Source organism: Dipteris shenzhenensis, chromosome 22 (assembly GCF_047967505.1).
Source record: "Dipteris shenzhenensis isolate YYH24624 ecotype China chromosome 22, Dip_SZ_1.0, whole genome shotgun sequence".
Classification (NCBI taxonomy): Eukaryota; Viridiplantae; Streptophyta; class Polypodiopsida; order Gleicheniales; family Dipteridaceae; genus Dipteris; species Dipteris shenzhenensis.
The window spans coordinates 23041154-23059860 of NC_141617.1; the positions used below are offsets into that span (position 1 = coordinate 23041154).

The following is an 18707-nucleotide window of genomic DNA, read 5'->3' on the forward strand; positions in this document are numbered from 1 at the left end:
TGGAGTGATAGAATCAGCCGTCATCCCTATTATCAGTGCAAGGGATTGCACATCTTGTCCTCCCGTGCTTCAAGCTCGCCTAGATCTGCAACCATCACAATCTTTCCTAAAACATCCTTGATGTCATGGGGCTTTGGATCTACTCCCGTTGTTATCTTCTGGAGCTTGCTAGCCACAAGATGGCTACGAATCTTGACCTTCTAGATGGGATAGTTTGTCCCATAAGCTTTCTTGTTTCTCCCAACTTTGGAATGGTAGTAGAGGTAGTGGTGGTGGAAGCGGTAACGATCGATGGAATGGAAGTGACAGTGGTAGTGGCCATAGCTTCTAAAACTTATTAAGAAAAGAAAACACATCTTGCTATAGCAACCAAACAAGAGCAATGCAGACTTTTCTTGAATTGAGGTCACCTTCGAACTTGGAGGGACTTCTTCCTTCAAAGTGAATACAAGAGTTCCATTGATGGCTCTGATAGCATGTCAAAAAATTGAGGCCTAAATACTTGAACCTCACATGAGCAGAATGATTTATGAAACTCTTTCCAAACACTCTAGATTCACTCATAAACTGAAGGCCTCACTCGAGAATAAACAACAGATTGAATGAGAGAGAGAGAGAGAGAGAGAGAGAGAGAGAGAGAGAGAGAGAGAGAGAGAGAGAGAGAGAGAGAGAGAGAGAGAGAGAGAGAGAGAGAGAACTTAGATTGTATAGATCATCACTGATGTGGGAAAATTTTCTCACAACAAAGCACAGTACATCTAGCAGAGGTGCTGAGGACAAAAAATAATGAAAAAGTATGAGTACACTGCTAAGATCTTAGAAGTAGAATGCTCCACACACTGTTAGGTCCATGCTTCCTGTAGGAAATGGCTTCAATGTTATATTGCCATGGTGGAGAGTTGTTGCTGACAGGTGCACAACACCTAACCCTAGTAATCCTAACCCCACCCTAGTCTAGTGACTCCTTGTCCTCCTCATTTGGGGGCTCAAAGGTGGGTCAATGACCTCTCTAGCAAATTCATCACACATGGTAAGGACTACCAACCATGACGTTCCTATTGACATCATGAAAGCAGTGTACACCACAATATAAAAATATACCCACACACAGACATATATATATACAAACACATACACACACACAGACATATATATATACAAACACATACACTCTTTCGAAAATAGGGAAATATATCCACTAAAGAGTGCTCATACAGTCAAATGGTATAAGCACGGTACAACGACTAAAAAGCCCAACATTGACACCAAGAGTAGAAGTGATCATAGTATCGAGCTCGTTTTTTTAGTTTCATAATGTTGGTAGAATGGCTTATGATTTTATATATTTTCTTTTGAATTTTGAAGTAAAAAATATAAATCCTTGTGAAAGTTTGAAATTTTTTGCATAAAAGTTTTAAATCTTGGCGAATATTTCAAATGTTTACTTTTATTAGGGCATACAAACTTTCGATACCAACATAAAATTTTAGCTTCTTAACGAAACTAATTTAAAAAAATCATCCATGTTTGGCATAGCAGCATGTCTGTCCCACACAATCAAAACTGCTTGCCAAACGAAACCCTAGGAAAACGAGCACGAAGACCTATCATCAGTCAAAAAGGTAAAATCTCAAGCTAGAGGACAGGTCCAAAATAGATGTAAGAACTCTCTGACACAGTGGAGAACAAGTGGGCAAGCCAAAGAAGCTAATACGCCTAGTAGTCAAGAAAGATCCCATTGGTAAAGCCCCAACCAAACAATGCCATTAAAAAACCCGCTACTTGAGATTTAGCTTAGTGCTCCAGATGTGTTGAATAGATGCCTTCCACCAAGAAAGAGACTTATTCAGATGACAAAAGCGGTTTCCATGGTCCTAGATCCAAGGCCATGGAAGAAATAAGTGATAAGACTTCTTGGCAAAAAGATCGACAAATAAAAAGGAAGAGTAGCCTGGAAGCTCCAAATCAAACCTCCAATCTAGTAAGGGGACAGTAAAAAACAAGCAAGGGGCAAGCTGAAAAGGTTCCAGCAAGGTAGTAATAATGCACCAAATAGATTTGTGATACAACAATCAATACTCTCTCTCTCTCTCTCTCGCCTATGGAAAGAAAGAGTGCAACCCTGATCATCTATAACACTTGCCACTATAGAAACCCCAACTGATGCAAAAAATGTCTTTCAAGACTGTGAGGGAGCTAAAGGATGAGGAAATACCTGGTTCGAGTGAAGCCTCTGCAACAACATTACTAGGATTTGGAGGTCTACCAAATCAATGTAAATAGGCCAGAAGCTACTACCAATCATACACGCATATAAGCTTCCATTTATACAAAGATCTTCATGCTCAACACTCCACACAAGTGAACGATAGACTCTCCCATGACAAAGGCTAGCACTACAGGACATAGCTTATTCCTTCCTCTAGACTACAACAGTATGTGAAGGAAAGAGTACTATATTTTTGCTTTCCCAAACAATTTGTGTGAGGAGTGCGTGTGCACACATGCGCAAAGGTGTGCACGTGTGTGTGCCCACATAGGAACACACATGCACACAAAGATACATACATACATGGAATACAAGAATCTAGGATCACATCAAACTGCCTCTATTGCAACTCAAGATTACTACAAAGCCCCTTAATTTGAAGACTAGATCCCCAATTTTCCAAATCTACACGAGCATAGATGGGCATTAGTGTCTCCTTTCTCATTTATATACATGCTACATCTCTCCTCTTACACCTTAATCTACATTAGACCTTCAAGTTGACCTTGCCTAAAACACGTATCACGTCTTATGTAATTACCAAGTGTGCTTCAATATTTAATCGGCATTAGACCTCCAAGTTGAGCTCCTTGACCTGTAGAAGACCTCAAGTTGTGCTCGTGTAACACTAGTTACCACGCGTGATTTTATATGTTAGTTGTGTAAATTATGGGAAGAGCCCTTTAACATAATGTTCACAACTTGGCCTTAGATCCATGATTGAATCATGGGGGCCCTTGAGTGTCGTACACAGATCTAGAACTTTGCATGGCCAAAGTTCATAGTACGACGTGTGACAATTTTAACAAGTAGAGAGTGATAAATATCTGTAAGGTCAAGGGGGTGTCAATGTGAAGGACCCATGTTGTATGCTATTTCAATCGATCAAGCATTCAAATACATACAAGGAGTTCACTACGGCTTGGTGGTAATTCTAGATCTAGACCTTGTGCTGTATTCAATTGTTATAGTCAACACTAGTCACCACGCGTGCTTTTATCTGTTAACTGTGTAAATTATGGGGAGAGCCCTTTAACATAATGTTCACAACTTGGCCTTAGGTCCATGATTGGATCATGGGGGCTCTTGAGTGTCGTACACAGATCAAGAAACCTTGCAAGACCAAAGTTCACAGTACGACGTGTGACAATTTTTATAGCAAGTAGAGAGTGATGAATATCTACATGGTCAAGGGGGTGTCAATGTGAAGGACCCATTTGTATGCTAGTTCAATCGATTAAGCATTCAAATACATACAAGGAATTCACCAGATCTAGACCTTGTGCTGTATTCAATTGTTATAGATTGCATGTTTTCCAAAAGAAGATTTTTTAAGCACTTTCAAGAGCTTCCATTGATGCCTATAGGTAATGTGAAGGAGACAATGCACAACTAACTTAAAATGCTAAGTAACTAGCTAGTGCACAACTAACTAGTCTGAACTAGTTGTCACATGACTAAGTAGTTGCAAATCTACATAGCTGTTGCTCAATAAGTAGCTGTTGCATAACTAACTAAGCACACATGATTGCCTAGAGTCCAAATTAATCTTTGCCATAGCTACATTACTTGAAAAGGGGGTAGATGGTAAAACCCCTAGTAAAACTACATAGGCAAAGAGTAAAATATATACAAGAGAGCACATGCAATGTCCAAATATCCTAGAAATGAGAAGGATGAGTGTACTTAGGCAAACAAGAAGAAATTGTCACAGCGAGAGAGCTATCAGAACCTGAGATCTTTTTCGTATTGTGAATCCTTGTGGATGTCACTTGCTGGATCATTCTTAGTGTCATTTGATCAACATTGAGACTAGAAAACGTAACACTAAAGGAAAAGAGCACGTGCAAAAATGTTCATGAGAGTACTATACATACCAAATGTGTACCTCAAGTTGATCATACAATTACAAAGCCCGTTAAATACAGATGACTTAAATATTTTGCAGAACCACGGAAGTAATGTCAGGAAACTTGTCCTTAACAGCAGCCTGGATTCCCATGCCGATTGGAGGAGGACCTTTGAAGTTTACTTTGCATTCTCCACCCTCTACAGATATCACCTCTACATAGCCACCGTAATTGTGGATAGCTGGCCGCAATATTTCCAGATGTGCATTGACAGCCTGCATCCAATAGAAGTTGCTGAGAGATCAGATTACGAACATCATTTATTGCTGTATGCGTGAATGTTCCCAAGGGCAAGCCTAGAATGAGAGAGAGAGAGAGAGAGAGAGAGAGGTCACCGCATAGTTTTGCTTTCCTTTGTACCAATGAAAAATTCCTTCAAGATGAGAATATATCCAAACTTACAAATTTAGAAATTTTCAAGCTTACAAATCCAAACTTACGAATTGAGAAATTTTCATGTTTTAAAAGAAAAGCAAGAAACACACACACACACACACACACAAGAATAGGTGGGGGTTGGGTTCTCCACTTTCCTGCATTACAGGACGGGTAAAGGCTATCTTGTCCTTCTCTATGGAGCTAGACGTGTGCACCCTAAAGGATTCAAATTAGATAGGTGATCCTCAGGGTCTGGCCAGAGGAGCTTAAATGGCAGCATCCTCAAATCCCCCTATGGGAAGGCCTAACTGCTGGCCTATCTGCTCTTGGTTTGCTGCTGCAAATTGATGACCCTTTTATAGGGGCTAATCCCCTGCCAATAAAACTGACTCGAAGGGGGCTTCCTGGCCGACTCAAACAGGCACCCTCCCACTGACTCTTGCAGCAGCCTATAAAGCCCCTTTGTGGGGCACATTTGCCCATATTCCAGCCTGATCTCCATGCCCTTAGGCCTTGAGTCACCTGTGCATCCGTACAGCCCTCCGTACCTACTGACATCAGCGCTGAGCAATCCGCCTCTGTCCATGCAGCCTTGCTTGCTGGTTTCCCTGCACAATCCTGCCCTTAGTGTGGACTGCCTCTGGACATTGCCCTGTCAGATCTGCCCTCCAAGGTGGCTTCCAGCTGCCAGGTACTTCCTCTGTCTCTCTTTGCTGCCGACTTGGATGCCCATGTGGCAGCCCCATGACCCAACCTACCATTCTCTGCAACCAAACAACATACCCGAGACATCATATCCATGCATAAATCCAGATTACCTACACCGTGAAGCTCCATGTGTGGCTCTGTATAGTTGTCCCCCTCTTAAGTCACAGCCTCCGTCTGGCCCTGAGTCCTCAGGTCCTGCCGAAGAATCCCCCTCTGTCTCAGCAACACCAGTCAAGCACCCAGATGGCTCCAAGCACCCATCACTGTCCATCACCTTCACAAAAGCTTCCAACTCCTCTCCTGACCAATCTCAGCAGCACTGGAGATGCCACCAAGAAAAGTTCCTCTACGACCAACTGAGCTGACTCCTATGACCCCCCTCTTCTTCTGATCAGCCTTTTTCTTATGCAATTCTTCACAAAATGACCTGGCTCATCACAATAGAAGCACTTCTCTTTCTTTTCTTCTTCTTTCTGTCTTCATCTAAAGAGTCCTCTTTGTCAGATTTGTCCTTCTTGGGCTTGCTTACCCTTTGCGCTTGCCTTTGGTCTTGTACTAAGATACTAGGGCCTTATCATCCTTATCTGTACCATCGAACCAATGTCACAAGAAACGTTTCTAGATTTTGCCAAGAGTTTTGTCTAGAACGGGTTTAAAAAATGTATTTTATATGAATTATATATAAAACATAAATAATTATGTTCAGATACTCAAAGAGCTCTCAAATACACATATACACATTGAGCACTCTCAAAAGAGCCAAGACATGTGACAACCTGTACTAGGGCGTTTCACCCAATGCACTGGCGTTTCGCCTGTTTCGGCAAAATGTTTTGCCTAGAAACATTTTTAAGTGTTTTGCCTGCTAGAAACACATTTTTTGGTTACATTGCATCTTACTTCTTTTCCGGGGCTTCTTGTTGCAGCAACAATGGATCCACCTCCTCGAAAGTCATCGGTGCCATTCTCTACCCTGCAATCATTGTAGTAACAAAAGTATGATAGCTTCGAGGGAGCATTCCCAGCGATAGCCTTGCCATCCTTGTTGAGCTCGTCCTTTGACCAATTGCCACCAGCTGATCCCACACCACCTTCATCTTAGTGGTGTGTTCATGTACGGATGCCCCTTCATCCATCCTCATGCCATACAGCTCTGCCTCGAGGTCCAAAATTCTCTCCTCGTTGTTCAGCTCATACATGTCCCTCAATGTGTCCAGGCCTCGAAAGAAGAGTACGCCATTTGTATGTGAGGAAGCACCATATCTGTTGTCATACCCACAATGATAGCCAAGGATTCCACATCTCAGATCTGCCATATGACCTCACTAAAGGAGGGTCCATTGGTGTCAGCACCGTTGCTATCGTTGATGTGGCTTGAGCAGTCACGGTGGCTTGAGGCAACAACTCTATCCCTGTAGCAATCCCCCATGACTCCCTCACCACTAAGTGGCTCTGAACCTCCATCTTCCATAATGGGTAATTGCTCCCGTTGAGCTTGCTTGTCTCACCAAGATTAGGAATCTGATATCTGTTGGCCATGACAATGAATTGAGAAGGGTAGAGTTAGAGTGTCGTACACTTGCCTAAACCCAAGCCTCCCTCCGAGGGTATAATCCTTCAAACGTTACCTGCCTAAACCTGAGCCACCCTCCATGGGTACAATCCTTCAAACGTGGAAGCTAATTCCCTCGAGCAATGAATCAAGATTGTCCTTAAGGAAGGTCCTTGCCTTCAAGCTCCACTTCCCGTGAACTTTCGTCAGGGCTCTTGTTAGAAAATGGAAATCCCATTAGAGGGTATCCCACAGCGGAAGACTGATAGATGAGCCCACGAATTACTCGCGAAAGTGTTTCATTACGGAATCAAAACTACTAAACTTGTGTGTACTTCACAACCATAAATGTGTGTGTGTGCAAGCCACAATAGACAGTGCATCTAAGATAGAAGCAACACTTAATATTTCCGTTCGTCCACAAACTGGACACAATACAAAAGGAGATGCGGAGTCCCACCAAACCGAGATCCTCCTATCATAACAAAATGTCCTCCTCTCTGCTTGGCACCTCTAGATCTCTGAGCCTGTGTGCTCCTCTGAGCTTATGCAGACTCCCTATCTAGTGATCCTCCACCTTGCTGTCCGGATAGCCAACATAGGTGGGCAGCACCTCAAGCTTAGTCTGCAGCTCCTTCTAGGTCTCCTTCACCTCTGGAGTCTAGGACCAAGGAAGCCCTGACTTCCCACTTCCGTAGTGAAACAATTCCTCGTGTGATTCCTAGGCTCTTCTGTTGTGGGATGGCCTCTGGTGAAGTTTCCATTTTCCAACAAGGTGGGCAGCACCTCAAGCTAGTCTGCAGCTCCTTCTAGGTCTCCTTTATTGGAAAGGTCACCTCCCCATCTGTAAGCCCCCATATGAGGAGAGCGTTTTGGGGGGGGGGGGGGGTGAACCTAGGGTTTGAGAGACTGACACATGAGCAGCAGCATGGCTGCCATGTAGGCAAGAATCAAATAGATAGAGGTATCCCAGACAGATGGCGCAGCATGACAGGAGCTGGAGGCAGGTGCACGGCCTGCATCATGGATGTCACATGGCGCAAGATGGCGGGAGAGCCTACAAGGGGAGCCAGCAGCCAGGTTGGCCTGTTTGGAGGCTGGTAGGGCTGATCACAGCCAGCCTACCAGGCCTGGAACAGGGGCAGACTATGGGGCTGGACCCCACAAAGTTAAAGGGCATATGGCTCTGGTTTTTTAGTCCCTGGAGGTGCAGTTTTGGGGCAGGAGGGCCTGCACACAGGTCGGCCAGGATGGGGAGAAAATCCAAATGATCCAAGCTCCCTGCAAATGAACTCTCAGCTTGTTCCGAATCAGAACAAGTGAAGGATTCGGCATCTCTATGAAAGCTCTTGTATCATTCTTTGTGAGATCTGTATCAAGTACTACGCTGAGTGATGAAGCTCATTTTGGTGAGATAATATTGTGTGGGGAAGCTGCATAAAAATAAAATAGGGCTGGTTTGTCACAAACCCTACCCCAAGCCTTTATAAGAGTGTGGGCTGGTTCATTCTTCCTCACCTTCTCAGATACCTCGTTTACTTCATTTATCCTTTTCAGCCTCTTGCTTTGTTGGGACTGTTCCTTTAATTTACGGAATGGAGAATCCAAAAATTTATGCGCACCGTCACATGGTGCATGACCCTTCTTTTCTATATTTTGCACTGTCTCCTTATCAACCCATTTGCGAGGAGCAGATAAGTTACTTTGTTGTCTTGTTTTGTTATCTCCTCCCAATTGGGATTTGGTTTAGTATCTGAAAAGAATCTCAATTTTATTCAGCTGAAACATGCCCCCCTTCTTTCTAGACTGAGGTCTATCTCTTCTTGTGCCAAACCTTCCTTCATTCCCTTTCTTCTTCAATTCTATTTGCCAAATCTTCCTTCATTCCCTCTCTTCTTCAATTCTATTTGCCAAAGAAATTATTTTCTTCAAGTCAGTGACACCAAAGCAAGTGATTTCCGTTTGAATGATCTTTGACAACCACTTAGATATATTAGGGACTGTTCATGCTGATTTACAAGGTAGAATGTGGTCCGGAAACCTGTTCGAATGATCTCTTATTGCCTCTGTATTAGGAGATAAAAAGTATTCCTCAATCTGAGTTTTAAATCCATCCCAAGTTTTTGAGACCATACCTTGCAATGCAATTGCCTGATGCGATAAGGCTGCTGAACCTTCACGTAGGTGCCTTGCCCTAAATAAAGGGGGCTGGGCCCCCACATAAATGCAGAGGGCACACAGCCCCACAGGTACTACCCACAGCCCAAGATAAAGGGGCTTGTGGGGTCAGTTTTTGAGCAGACTGGTCTGCCAATAAGGGGCTGCCAGTCAGCTAGTACAAGGGGCCCTTGAGGGCCTATAAAAGGAGAGGCCTCAGGCCTCATTTCACCATTCTCTGAAGCAGCATCAGGAGCAGCAAAGATCAGCACTTGGAGCCTATTCTGGAGGACCAAGAAGGCTGAGGAAGCTGCAGACCTAGCTCAAGGTGCTGCCCACCTAGGCTGAAACAGGCAGTAAAGTGGAGAGAACCATTCTGGACAGAAAGGCTGCAGATGCTCGAGGTGGAGCACGCGGGCTCGAGTCTAGAGATAGCCGGCACATAGGAGAAGGACCTTGTGGTAACATCAAAGGACCACACCACTGGTGGGACTCTGGATCTATCTCTTTTGTATTGTGTCCATAGCTTTGGATGGAAATATATTATTTTGGTGGTTTCTTTATCTGGCTGGTTCATTGTCTATTGATGAGTCTGCACATCTATGTGATGCACATAAGTTAAAGAAGTTTGTGATTCCACACCCCACACCACACTGTGTGAGCTCCTGGGCTATCCTATCAGTCTTCCGCTATCGTACCCTCTGTTGGTCGATTTCTAACATCCTTCACCTCCTGAGTATAAGCCCAAGAAAGCCGTAACCGCTGCTCCTATCTGCTCTTGGTTGGCTGCTCCAAGTGATGAGGTCTGAGGCCCCAAATGGCCCCTTTTATAGGGGCTGATCCCCTGCCAATAAAACCAACCGGAAGGGGGCTTCCTGGCCGACTCAAACAGGCACCCTCTCACTGACTTTTGCAGCAGCCTATAGAGCCCCTTTGTAGGGCACATTTCCAGACTTTGGCTGGCCCTGCCTGGCCACGTGGCAGGATGCCACTGGCCCATGCAGGCCTGCCCATATTCCAGCCTGATCTCCATGCCCTTGGGCCTTCCAAACTGCTGACTTTTGCTGCGCCTTTGCTTCCTGTCGCACCCTGCCAACCTGCCTTCAGGCTCTGGATCACCTGTGGATGCATCTGTACAGCCCTCTGTACCTGCTGATGTCAGCACTGAGTCGTCCGCCTCTGGCAACACAGTCTTGCTTGCTGGTTACTCTGCAATCCTGCCCTTCCTCAGTGTGGACTGCCTCTGGTCATTGCCATGTCAGATCTGCTGTCCAAGACGGCTTCCAATTGCCAGGTTCTCTCTCTCTCTCTCTCTCTCTCTCTCTCTCTCTCTCTGTGCTGCCCACTTGGCAGCCCCATGACCCATCCTGTCATTTACTGTCCACCCCCCCGATGCACTCCTCATTTGGGGGCTCATAGGTGGGGAGGTGACCAACCCTAATCTAACATTGAGTGTAGTAAAATCATTTGTTTTAAGCAAGATTGGAGTACACTTCTCTTCTACACTCCAAGAGGACTTGAAAAACTTTATCATTGGTGTAAATCCCATCGAATCAAAATCCAACGTAAATCTACTGGAAAATCAGCCTCTCTCAAGAAGTTTCTCCTTCATGGACGATTGGTAATAAGGCCTTGAAGCAATAACTCAACTACTTTATGACATCAGTTAGAGAAGACTTACTAGCCGATCTAGGTTTCTTAGGAACTTTCTGAAACTTCCAAGCTGCATAGAGATAAGGAAGAATTGGGTCACAAATGAACCCAAAAGACTTACAAAAGTTTTGATGTTTCAAAATCAAATCCTTTATACAACAACTAGCATACGTCTTTGCTGCAAAGTTAACTTCTCCTAGGAGAGATTGCAAACAAAACTTGTCGTAATGAAGATAAAATAATTTAAGCATTTGTATACATAAGAAATCACAAACTTTTTCTGGATTTTAAACAAGGATATCTCATCCTCTGAAGAGAGAGAGCTACCACTATTAGAGGTGCGAACCAAAGGAGCTTCTCTTAGTTTTGAAGCAACTAGATTTAAAACTGTTGATTTCTCTCTTATTCCGCTTAAACACACCACCTATAATTGCCTTCCTTGGATGGTGGGGCTGATAAGATAAGAACTGAGTTTCCCTCTTTCTTTTCTTTCCCCTCCTGGTAAAACCATGTGAAGGAAGGTTACTAAAGCTAAAATCCTCTCAAAAACCTTGTCATATTATAAGGATATTAGAAGTGTCTTCTCATATTTTAGGGAAGCATTTAGTTATTCACATACTGTAAGAAACATTCCAAATGTGTGTCTTCAAAGTTCTAGAGCTGAAATGGAAGGTTCAAAGCTGTAGAAAGTTGGTTTCTTTCATGATCTAGTATGGTTCATGTCATATGATGAACGTGTCGTATGACGTGTCATATGATGTGGCATTCCTCGTCACATTCATGTTCCTGTTCCCATTCCCACGTTCCGCCTTTGTATCTCTATCCTTGAGCAAGATGCCTTCTACATGAAGGACATTCAATGAAGTTCCAAGAGAGATGAAAGCTCAGCAAGCTCGTATGGGTACGCCTCCTGCATCTAGTTTCATACATCCCATAAACGATTCAGGATGGATAGAGTGGAAGGCCCAATTCTACTACCAATAGTGTCATCTAGGCATCACGTCCATTGTATCACTACCGAAGGCACCAAGCTAAGGGTTTCACCAAAGTCACATAGAATCTGGTTAAATTCTCTCAAATCCCTAGATCCAATGGTGATTTTGACATATTTTAGCACTCTCTTTGCTGATTTAAAGACCTTCATTCAATCATATATTTGTTGCAAATCGTAAGGAGTTTGTGGCCATGCCTAGCTCTTATGCCAAGGACGCTGCCTTTGAGAAAATATGGACAGATTTGCATGAACAGCCGATAACTATTTTATTGACAGCTACCTTTTCAAAGGAATCTTTGTGCGTCTACCGAATTTGGAAGAATCCAATGCTACTCTTGCTAAGCATGTTGGAGGTGTCTGACTTGTCAACAAAGCAAATATTCAAGGGGTATAACGCCACGCATTCTTCACTCTTTACCTATGCCAAAAGGTCCTTGGAGAGAGATTACCATAGATTTCATCTTTATTTGGTTGAAGGGACAGACATGATATGGACCATCATTGTTCACTTAAGCAAGCAAGCCCATTTCATTCCTTCACCAGGAAGAACATCAAGGCACCAGAAGCGGTCCACGTTTTCACCAACCATATTTTCAAGCATCCTAGTATGCCTCACGATATTTGGAGCATTCATCTCAAGACAGGAGCGACAGGTCTAGACAGGTAGAGGGTGTGTTTGTCATGGATTCTATGTGTTCTTAACTTTCCGTCTATTGCTGCATTTTTTATTCAGTCCAAGCACATGCATTGTTAGCATTCTTTGCATTTTGCTGGGGCTTAACCCTTGATCTCCCTTGCTGTTTCCTAACCCCCTTCTAAGTGATCCCTACTTGTATTAGCATATGTCAAGGTATGTTTCTTTGCCTTTCTACTTCAAATACTCTAATTTTTTCAATTGTTCTTAAGTTGTGTACTGACACTCCTGTGACTGCCAGTTATTGCTGGTGGGATTGAAGCATAATTACAAAGCACCATGGATTTAACAAATGATAGATGAACTCACCTCTTTCTTATTCCCTTCAAACACAATTGGTTTTCTGGGATGGTGCGCTGCTGAGATAAGAATTGAGTTTTACTCTTTCTTTTCTCTTCCCCTCGTTGTATACAGGCCGGTGGGTTAAGAACATGTAAAATGAAGGTTGTAAACTTCCACCCTGAGTTACCAAATGCTGTAGCAAAGGAAACTGTAACCCTTTTTGCCACATTAAAGAGCCACCCCTACTTGTTTTATTGATTTTCTCCTGTCAAGAAAAAAACTCGGATATCTAGCTCGAAAGCTCTTGCATTTGGACATGCGTCTTGTTTGGCTTCTCATGAGGCTAAGACCTGATGTTGAATCCTTCAATTGCCACAGTTTGTGCTTTACTTTCTTGTATGCACTTATAATCTGTTAGAAGTCCCACAGATAGTCATAAAGCACGTGGGCTATAGCATGCACATAATATCACATGCATCCAGCACCATCATGTGGGCTCGAGCATGCACATGGCTCACATGCATGCAGCATCATCATGCATGTCTTCAACTCCTTTAAAGGGCATCTCTGATTAAATCGGCTATGCCACTCAACATTAAGAGAATGGCCATTGAGCCACTCAAAAGTTTACACCAACTTGGTAGATTGAGGACCATGCAGCTGTAGCCTCCTACAGAGGACCAGCACTGAGCCAATCAACTGCAGAAAGGTAGTAGGCCAAATGGCCGCTGGAGTAACAGTTGAGAGCCAGAAGAGAAGGTCGCCTTAAACAGAGATGAAGCTCTTCCTCAGCATCACACCACCTTGTGCAGCTTGGTGGGCAGGCAAGCGAGTATTGGTGAATGTTCAGCTTTCATGTCTACACTAGAGTGAGGGTGTGGCACAAACAGGAGAGCCACATGGTATGGAAGATACAAGTATATATTTACTCAGTCTGAAATAAAAATTCTATGTTGAAAATAGCAAAGCAGGGAGAGACAGAAAGGAAGTTTATTGCAATTCTTCGCAGATCACATCAAGGGTTTTATAGTTTAATAAAACGTACCATCACACTTGCTCCAATCTGCTGTTGATCAACCTGGACGATTTCTTTCAGAGCCTTCCCAAACTTCTCCTTCAAAACCCTTTCAATACCCATTTTCATTGTCACCGTAGAACTTGGGCATGTTCCGCAAGCTCCTGTATAGTAAAAAGACATATAAGTAAAAGAAAATAATTCCTAGAGGAGTTTCTGTTTAAGCTGTAAGCACTCTGTAACAGGCCCTAAAAATCATGGTCTGAGCTATTCCAAAGTCCTGATAGAAGGTCTCAGGCTAACATTTCCTTATTAGACCACTTGTCCCTACTTGAGGTGAACAAAACAACCAGCCTGTTTGCACGCTAAGTAGTGACTTTATAAATATAACTTGTACGACTAGAATATATCCAAGCGTACAAATTCAGAAATTTTGTTGTTCTAAAGTCAATAATAATTGAGAGCTTTTAGCTGTTGGGGCTTCTGCACCCGCGTAAGATAATTCGATGTAGTTGAACAGCTGATAACCACTTGGACCAAAATTCAAAGAATTTGATCGTACAAATTTAGAAATTTTGTTGTTCTACAGTCCATAATAGTTGAGAACTATCCAAAACATTCTAAACGTCATTAATATAAGCAAATATGCACCCTCTACACCCTCATCTTGCCAAGAAGTTGCAGACCTTGAAGACGAAGGGATACAACTCCATTGTCCAGGGAAACCACTTCCACATTGCCTCCATCTGCAATTAGGTAGGGCCGCACGTCATTGAGGACCATGTCCACATTCTCTACGTTAAGCTCAAAGCTCTCCGCTGAATAAAGCCCCTTGCTTTCGCGAGATTCTTTAGTTTCTTGAGAAGCAGGATCCTCGAAGGGACTAACGACAGATGCTGCAGCTTCTTTGACTGGAGGACTAGCAGGTGAGGGTTTGTTGAATGCATCTTTGGTCTGCCCATCAATAACATTGCTCCAGTCATCTCCTTCGGTAGCCTGCAATAGCTTCAACCTACGTGTCCTGGCATCGTCTTCCTCTCCATCTACCTCATCGTACAAGTTCTCTCCCATCGCTTTTCTCATCTTTAACTTTTTTTCCTCATACTCTATCTTTTCACCTTCAGACATGAGAGGCAAGGCTGCTCCGCCAGAACTATTTTCCCATAGATCCTTGTCGATTGAGTTTCCTGGAGGAATACCTGCTTCCTTGAGCCATTTCTGCCTTTCTTCTTCCAATCGATTCCTGGTAATCATTGCTTGATCCGCATACGCTTTCACTTTAACAAGAGAGCATTTTTCATGTCCCAGTCGATTCCGATGCGACTTTAGAGACAAAATGACATTTCGTGAGTAACCTACGTATTGCAATGAGCTGCTTGAATCGTAGACTGAGTATATACCAGCAAATTTGAAGCCTTCCCTTGACTTTACATAATCTTCAAGGACCACAATAGACAAGCCATCGTCTTCACCTTCTTTTATCGAGAATTCCTTCGACTGTACAGAATGCACATCAGCCCCATCGTCACCATACAGAAAGCCATGCAATCCTTTGTGACCTTCAGGAACATTTTCATCAGAAACAACCGTAGAACGTGACTCGAGAGCGTCTCTATGCGAGATTGCATTCATTGTCAGACGGCTTTTGTAGGCGCTGCTGCCAGGCTTTGGCGAACCCATGATTGGGCAATCGACAATTTCGGGACGAGATACGTCCTGGAGACGAGAGGAACAACTTGTGCGCGCATGCAGGGATGACAAGGGCTGGGAGACAAAAACACGGAGAGCCATGACGGATAAAACGGAAAAATGAGGAAACCCAAAGAGGATTGGAAGACGGGGATTCTGCGATGCAATAGGAATTTACGAATTGGGCATGACAAATTGTATTGAAAAAGGTGCCGGAAGTATGGATTGGGAGCCTAAAAGTGCCGGAAGTTTGGATTGGGAGCTTTAAACTAGAGAACATATCCCTTGAAGATGTTGCCAATTGAGTAGCCAATAAGGCTTGAGCATCTGGGTTCCCCCTATCTTGCATCTTATTTCCCCACTTCATGACAATCCATACAATCCCTCTCCCTAGAAGATATTTGTTCGCAAACACAGGCCTTTCCGGCTCGACACCCCACATGTGAAGCCCGTTGCGTGTCCGCCCGCGTAAATTCCACTGGGTGTTGTGTGGTAACCCGCCTAGTGCTAGCTGATAGACTACAGAGTTTTGGAGTGAGTCATGGTGATGAGCAAATTGCCAGCCCATCGAGAGTATAGTGGGTACTCACAAAACCTTTGAAAATGCAAGAATTTTGCTAGCCAACCTCACAAGTACAAATTTTTTCAACGCCCAACGGGACGGTGCAATGACCAGTGGGAGCCTGTCCAGCTTTCTGAGAATGTGGCACTCTCGCTCAAGTAGCACTGAGCAGGGACGTAGCTCCCCATCACGCAGTTAGTGCCTGGGAGTTAGCCGAGTGAGTAGAAGAAGCACGTGGCCCCCCCTATGTCTTCAGTTCCCATGCAACCACCACCCTCTCCTAGTACACTAGTAGATTCGCTTCAAAGGCCTCTAACAATGGCAACTACCATCCAAGCGGTGGAATGACGGGCTGGAATCATCCATTTTCATGAAGCTGGGTTGGCATTCCATTGCCACAGCTTTCTACTTACTTAGCCCTTCATGGGGCTATAGGAATTGCTTGCTAGTGGGGTTGGGTGAGCGCTACTATAGCAAGTGCGGGAAAGCTCTCTCAAGACTTCCCATTAGGCGTGCTCCCCCGCTTTTAAAAAAGAGAGCCTCACCTTAGCATCCAATTGATTCAAATTTCAAATTGGCTGGTTGGGTTATTGTCGCTAGGAAACCAATTGGTTAGGTTACTATCGCTAGGAAACCAACCGGTTGGAATTTTAGGCTTCTTAGTTAGATTGCTAGCCAAATTTCTCTTTGGTATTTCAAAATTTGCCAGTTTCATTGGCTAAGCTCGAACACCGGTGCTCTTGTTGTGTGGAATTAGATGTTCACCTCCGGAGAGGCATCGGCGAGCATTGCCCTAATCGCACCACGTGGCCTCTCTGGCCCTCTGTCCCTTGCTCGCGATGCTTGCTAGCAAAGCCACATGGCTCTCGCACCTACCCATTCCTTGTCGCCCCGCAGCTATCCTCCCATTGATGGCACCATGTGGTGCCACGTAGCACACTGGCTCGTCTTTGCCTGTAGTCCCGTTGCCATGTGGCCGTTGTTTGCGCGGTGCCAGTCGGCCTTTATGGCTCTGCCCACTGCGGCCCACTATGTGACACTGGGAGTCTTCGACACGTGTCCCTCACTTATGGCCCCTTGCACGTGCCACGTGCAAGAAATGCCCTTGGCCCTCCATCCGTAGTTACTCCAACCGTCGCCACATTTTGTCAATCCATCTCAATGCTGCCCGTCCTACTCTGGCTCGCCCATCATCACGGTGCCACATGGCACTGTCCCTCCCTTTCGCCCACCATCTTTACTCTAGCCGGCTACCACCGATACACACATGCATTTACTCCCCCCTCACTATCTTTGCGTCCCATCGTGTTGTCACCACGTGTCCGCTTTGTCTTCTCTCAACTGCATGTCCATTCGCCACGTGTTCGCCACTGCTACCGCGCAGACGTGGCATGTGTCCTTTTTTCTTCCCACTTCAACCATGAGAAAAGATGTCCCACAAGAGGTGCTATCATATGTAGAGAAATTGTTGGTAAGTGAGCACCAAATGAGAATATCAAGAAAACACAACAAAGACATTCAATTCAAAATCTAAATTTGTAAAGCATATGGAGTACAAGGGAGAGTCATATGAGAACTTCCCATGTGATGACTCAATATGGGACAATCCCCAACTATTCTTCATTGATGAAACACTAAGTAGTGCTCCACATCAAACATAACTGTTAATAGATCCATTTTAACTCTGAAATGGAAAGTAGAAGCAACTATAAATAGTTCTCTCTCAACTACAAAATGGACTCAGGAGATGAGAAAGAAAGTGCTTTTGCAATGACAAGGAGATGAGGAATGAAGTGCTTTTGCAATGGCAAAGTAGATGGTGATTTTGCAACTATAAGGAAGAGGAAATGAGAAATAAGTGCTTTTGTAACCATGAGGATATAAAAAATAAAGTGCTCTCACAATGAGAAGGAGACCAAAGTGCTCTATTTAGTGTGAGTGAAAAATATAGTCAGGTGAAAGACTAGAATAAAGTGCAGTGAAAGATTTGGAATAAAGCGCTTTGAGAAAGGGTTAATATAATTATAAGATTCCCGATTATGCTTATCATGTGAAATTCAATATGGATCAATGGGGGATCAATGCACTGTCGGGTGTAGCCAATCATAGAACTATTTTAGGGGTAGTTTTTGGGCTATGGAGCGATACCTTGGTAAGCGATATTTTGAATTTCAGGTGGACTCGTGCTCTCGCCAAAAATTTTCCGATGTAATGATTGCCATTGTGGTGTAATAATGAGATGAAATCTATCAAAACTTGTTGTTCTAAATACCACATAGCTCAACACATGTCACTACATGAGCAGTTATGCCCTCCTCTATGTTGCATCTTTGTGCATCAGACTATTCGCAGTCTACCATGTCATCTATCCATTGCTTGCAGCTCGCCACCTGTCATCTACATACGACTCACCACCTGTCATCTACCTGTAGCTCGCCACCTACCGTCTACATTCAGCTTTGTTGCACTGATCTAGATTCATGACCACCATGCAAACAAGGTGGTGATATTGGCTTGGAGCAACCAGTGCCTTGGTTCTTAGAGTTATTTTAGTGGTGGTTATAGCTACTCCTAATTAGACCAAAGAAACTATACTTATCTTAATTGGCTAGGTCACGTGAGACCCACGTTGGAGTCCCCACAATTATTCATACATTTGGCATCTAAGGATCCTCTTTCATGTTGATATGGCCTTTGAGCAACCAATGCCTTGGTTCTTAGAGTTATTTTAGTGGTGGTTGTAGCCACTCCTAATTAGACCAAAGAAAATGTATTTATCTTAATTGGCCAGGTCACGTGAGACCCACGTTGGAGTCCCACAATTATTCATTTATTTTTCATCTA

At 43.9% G+C, this 18707-nt stretch overlaps 1 protein-coding gene across 1 annotated transcript; it reads right to left on the minus strand.

The window, feature by feature from the left end:
* Positions 1-3877: 3877 nt before the first annotated feature.
* On the minus strand, positions 3878-15445 carry NFU1 (NFU domain protein 1). The gene is made up of 3 exons (XM_087393902.1): positions 14299-15445; positions 13643-13776; positions 3878-4394 (listed from the first exon to the last, which is right to left on the minus strand). The coding sequence occupies exons 1-3, from the start codon at positions 15401-15403 to the stop codon at positions 4203-4205; spliced, it is 1431 nt and encodes a 476-aa protein (XP_087250028.1). The 5' UTR covers positions 15404-15445; the 3' UTR covers positions 3878-4202.
* Positions 15446-18707: the final 3262 nt, after the last annotated feature.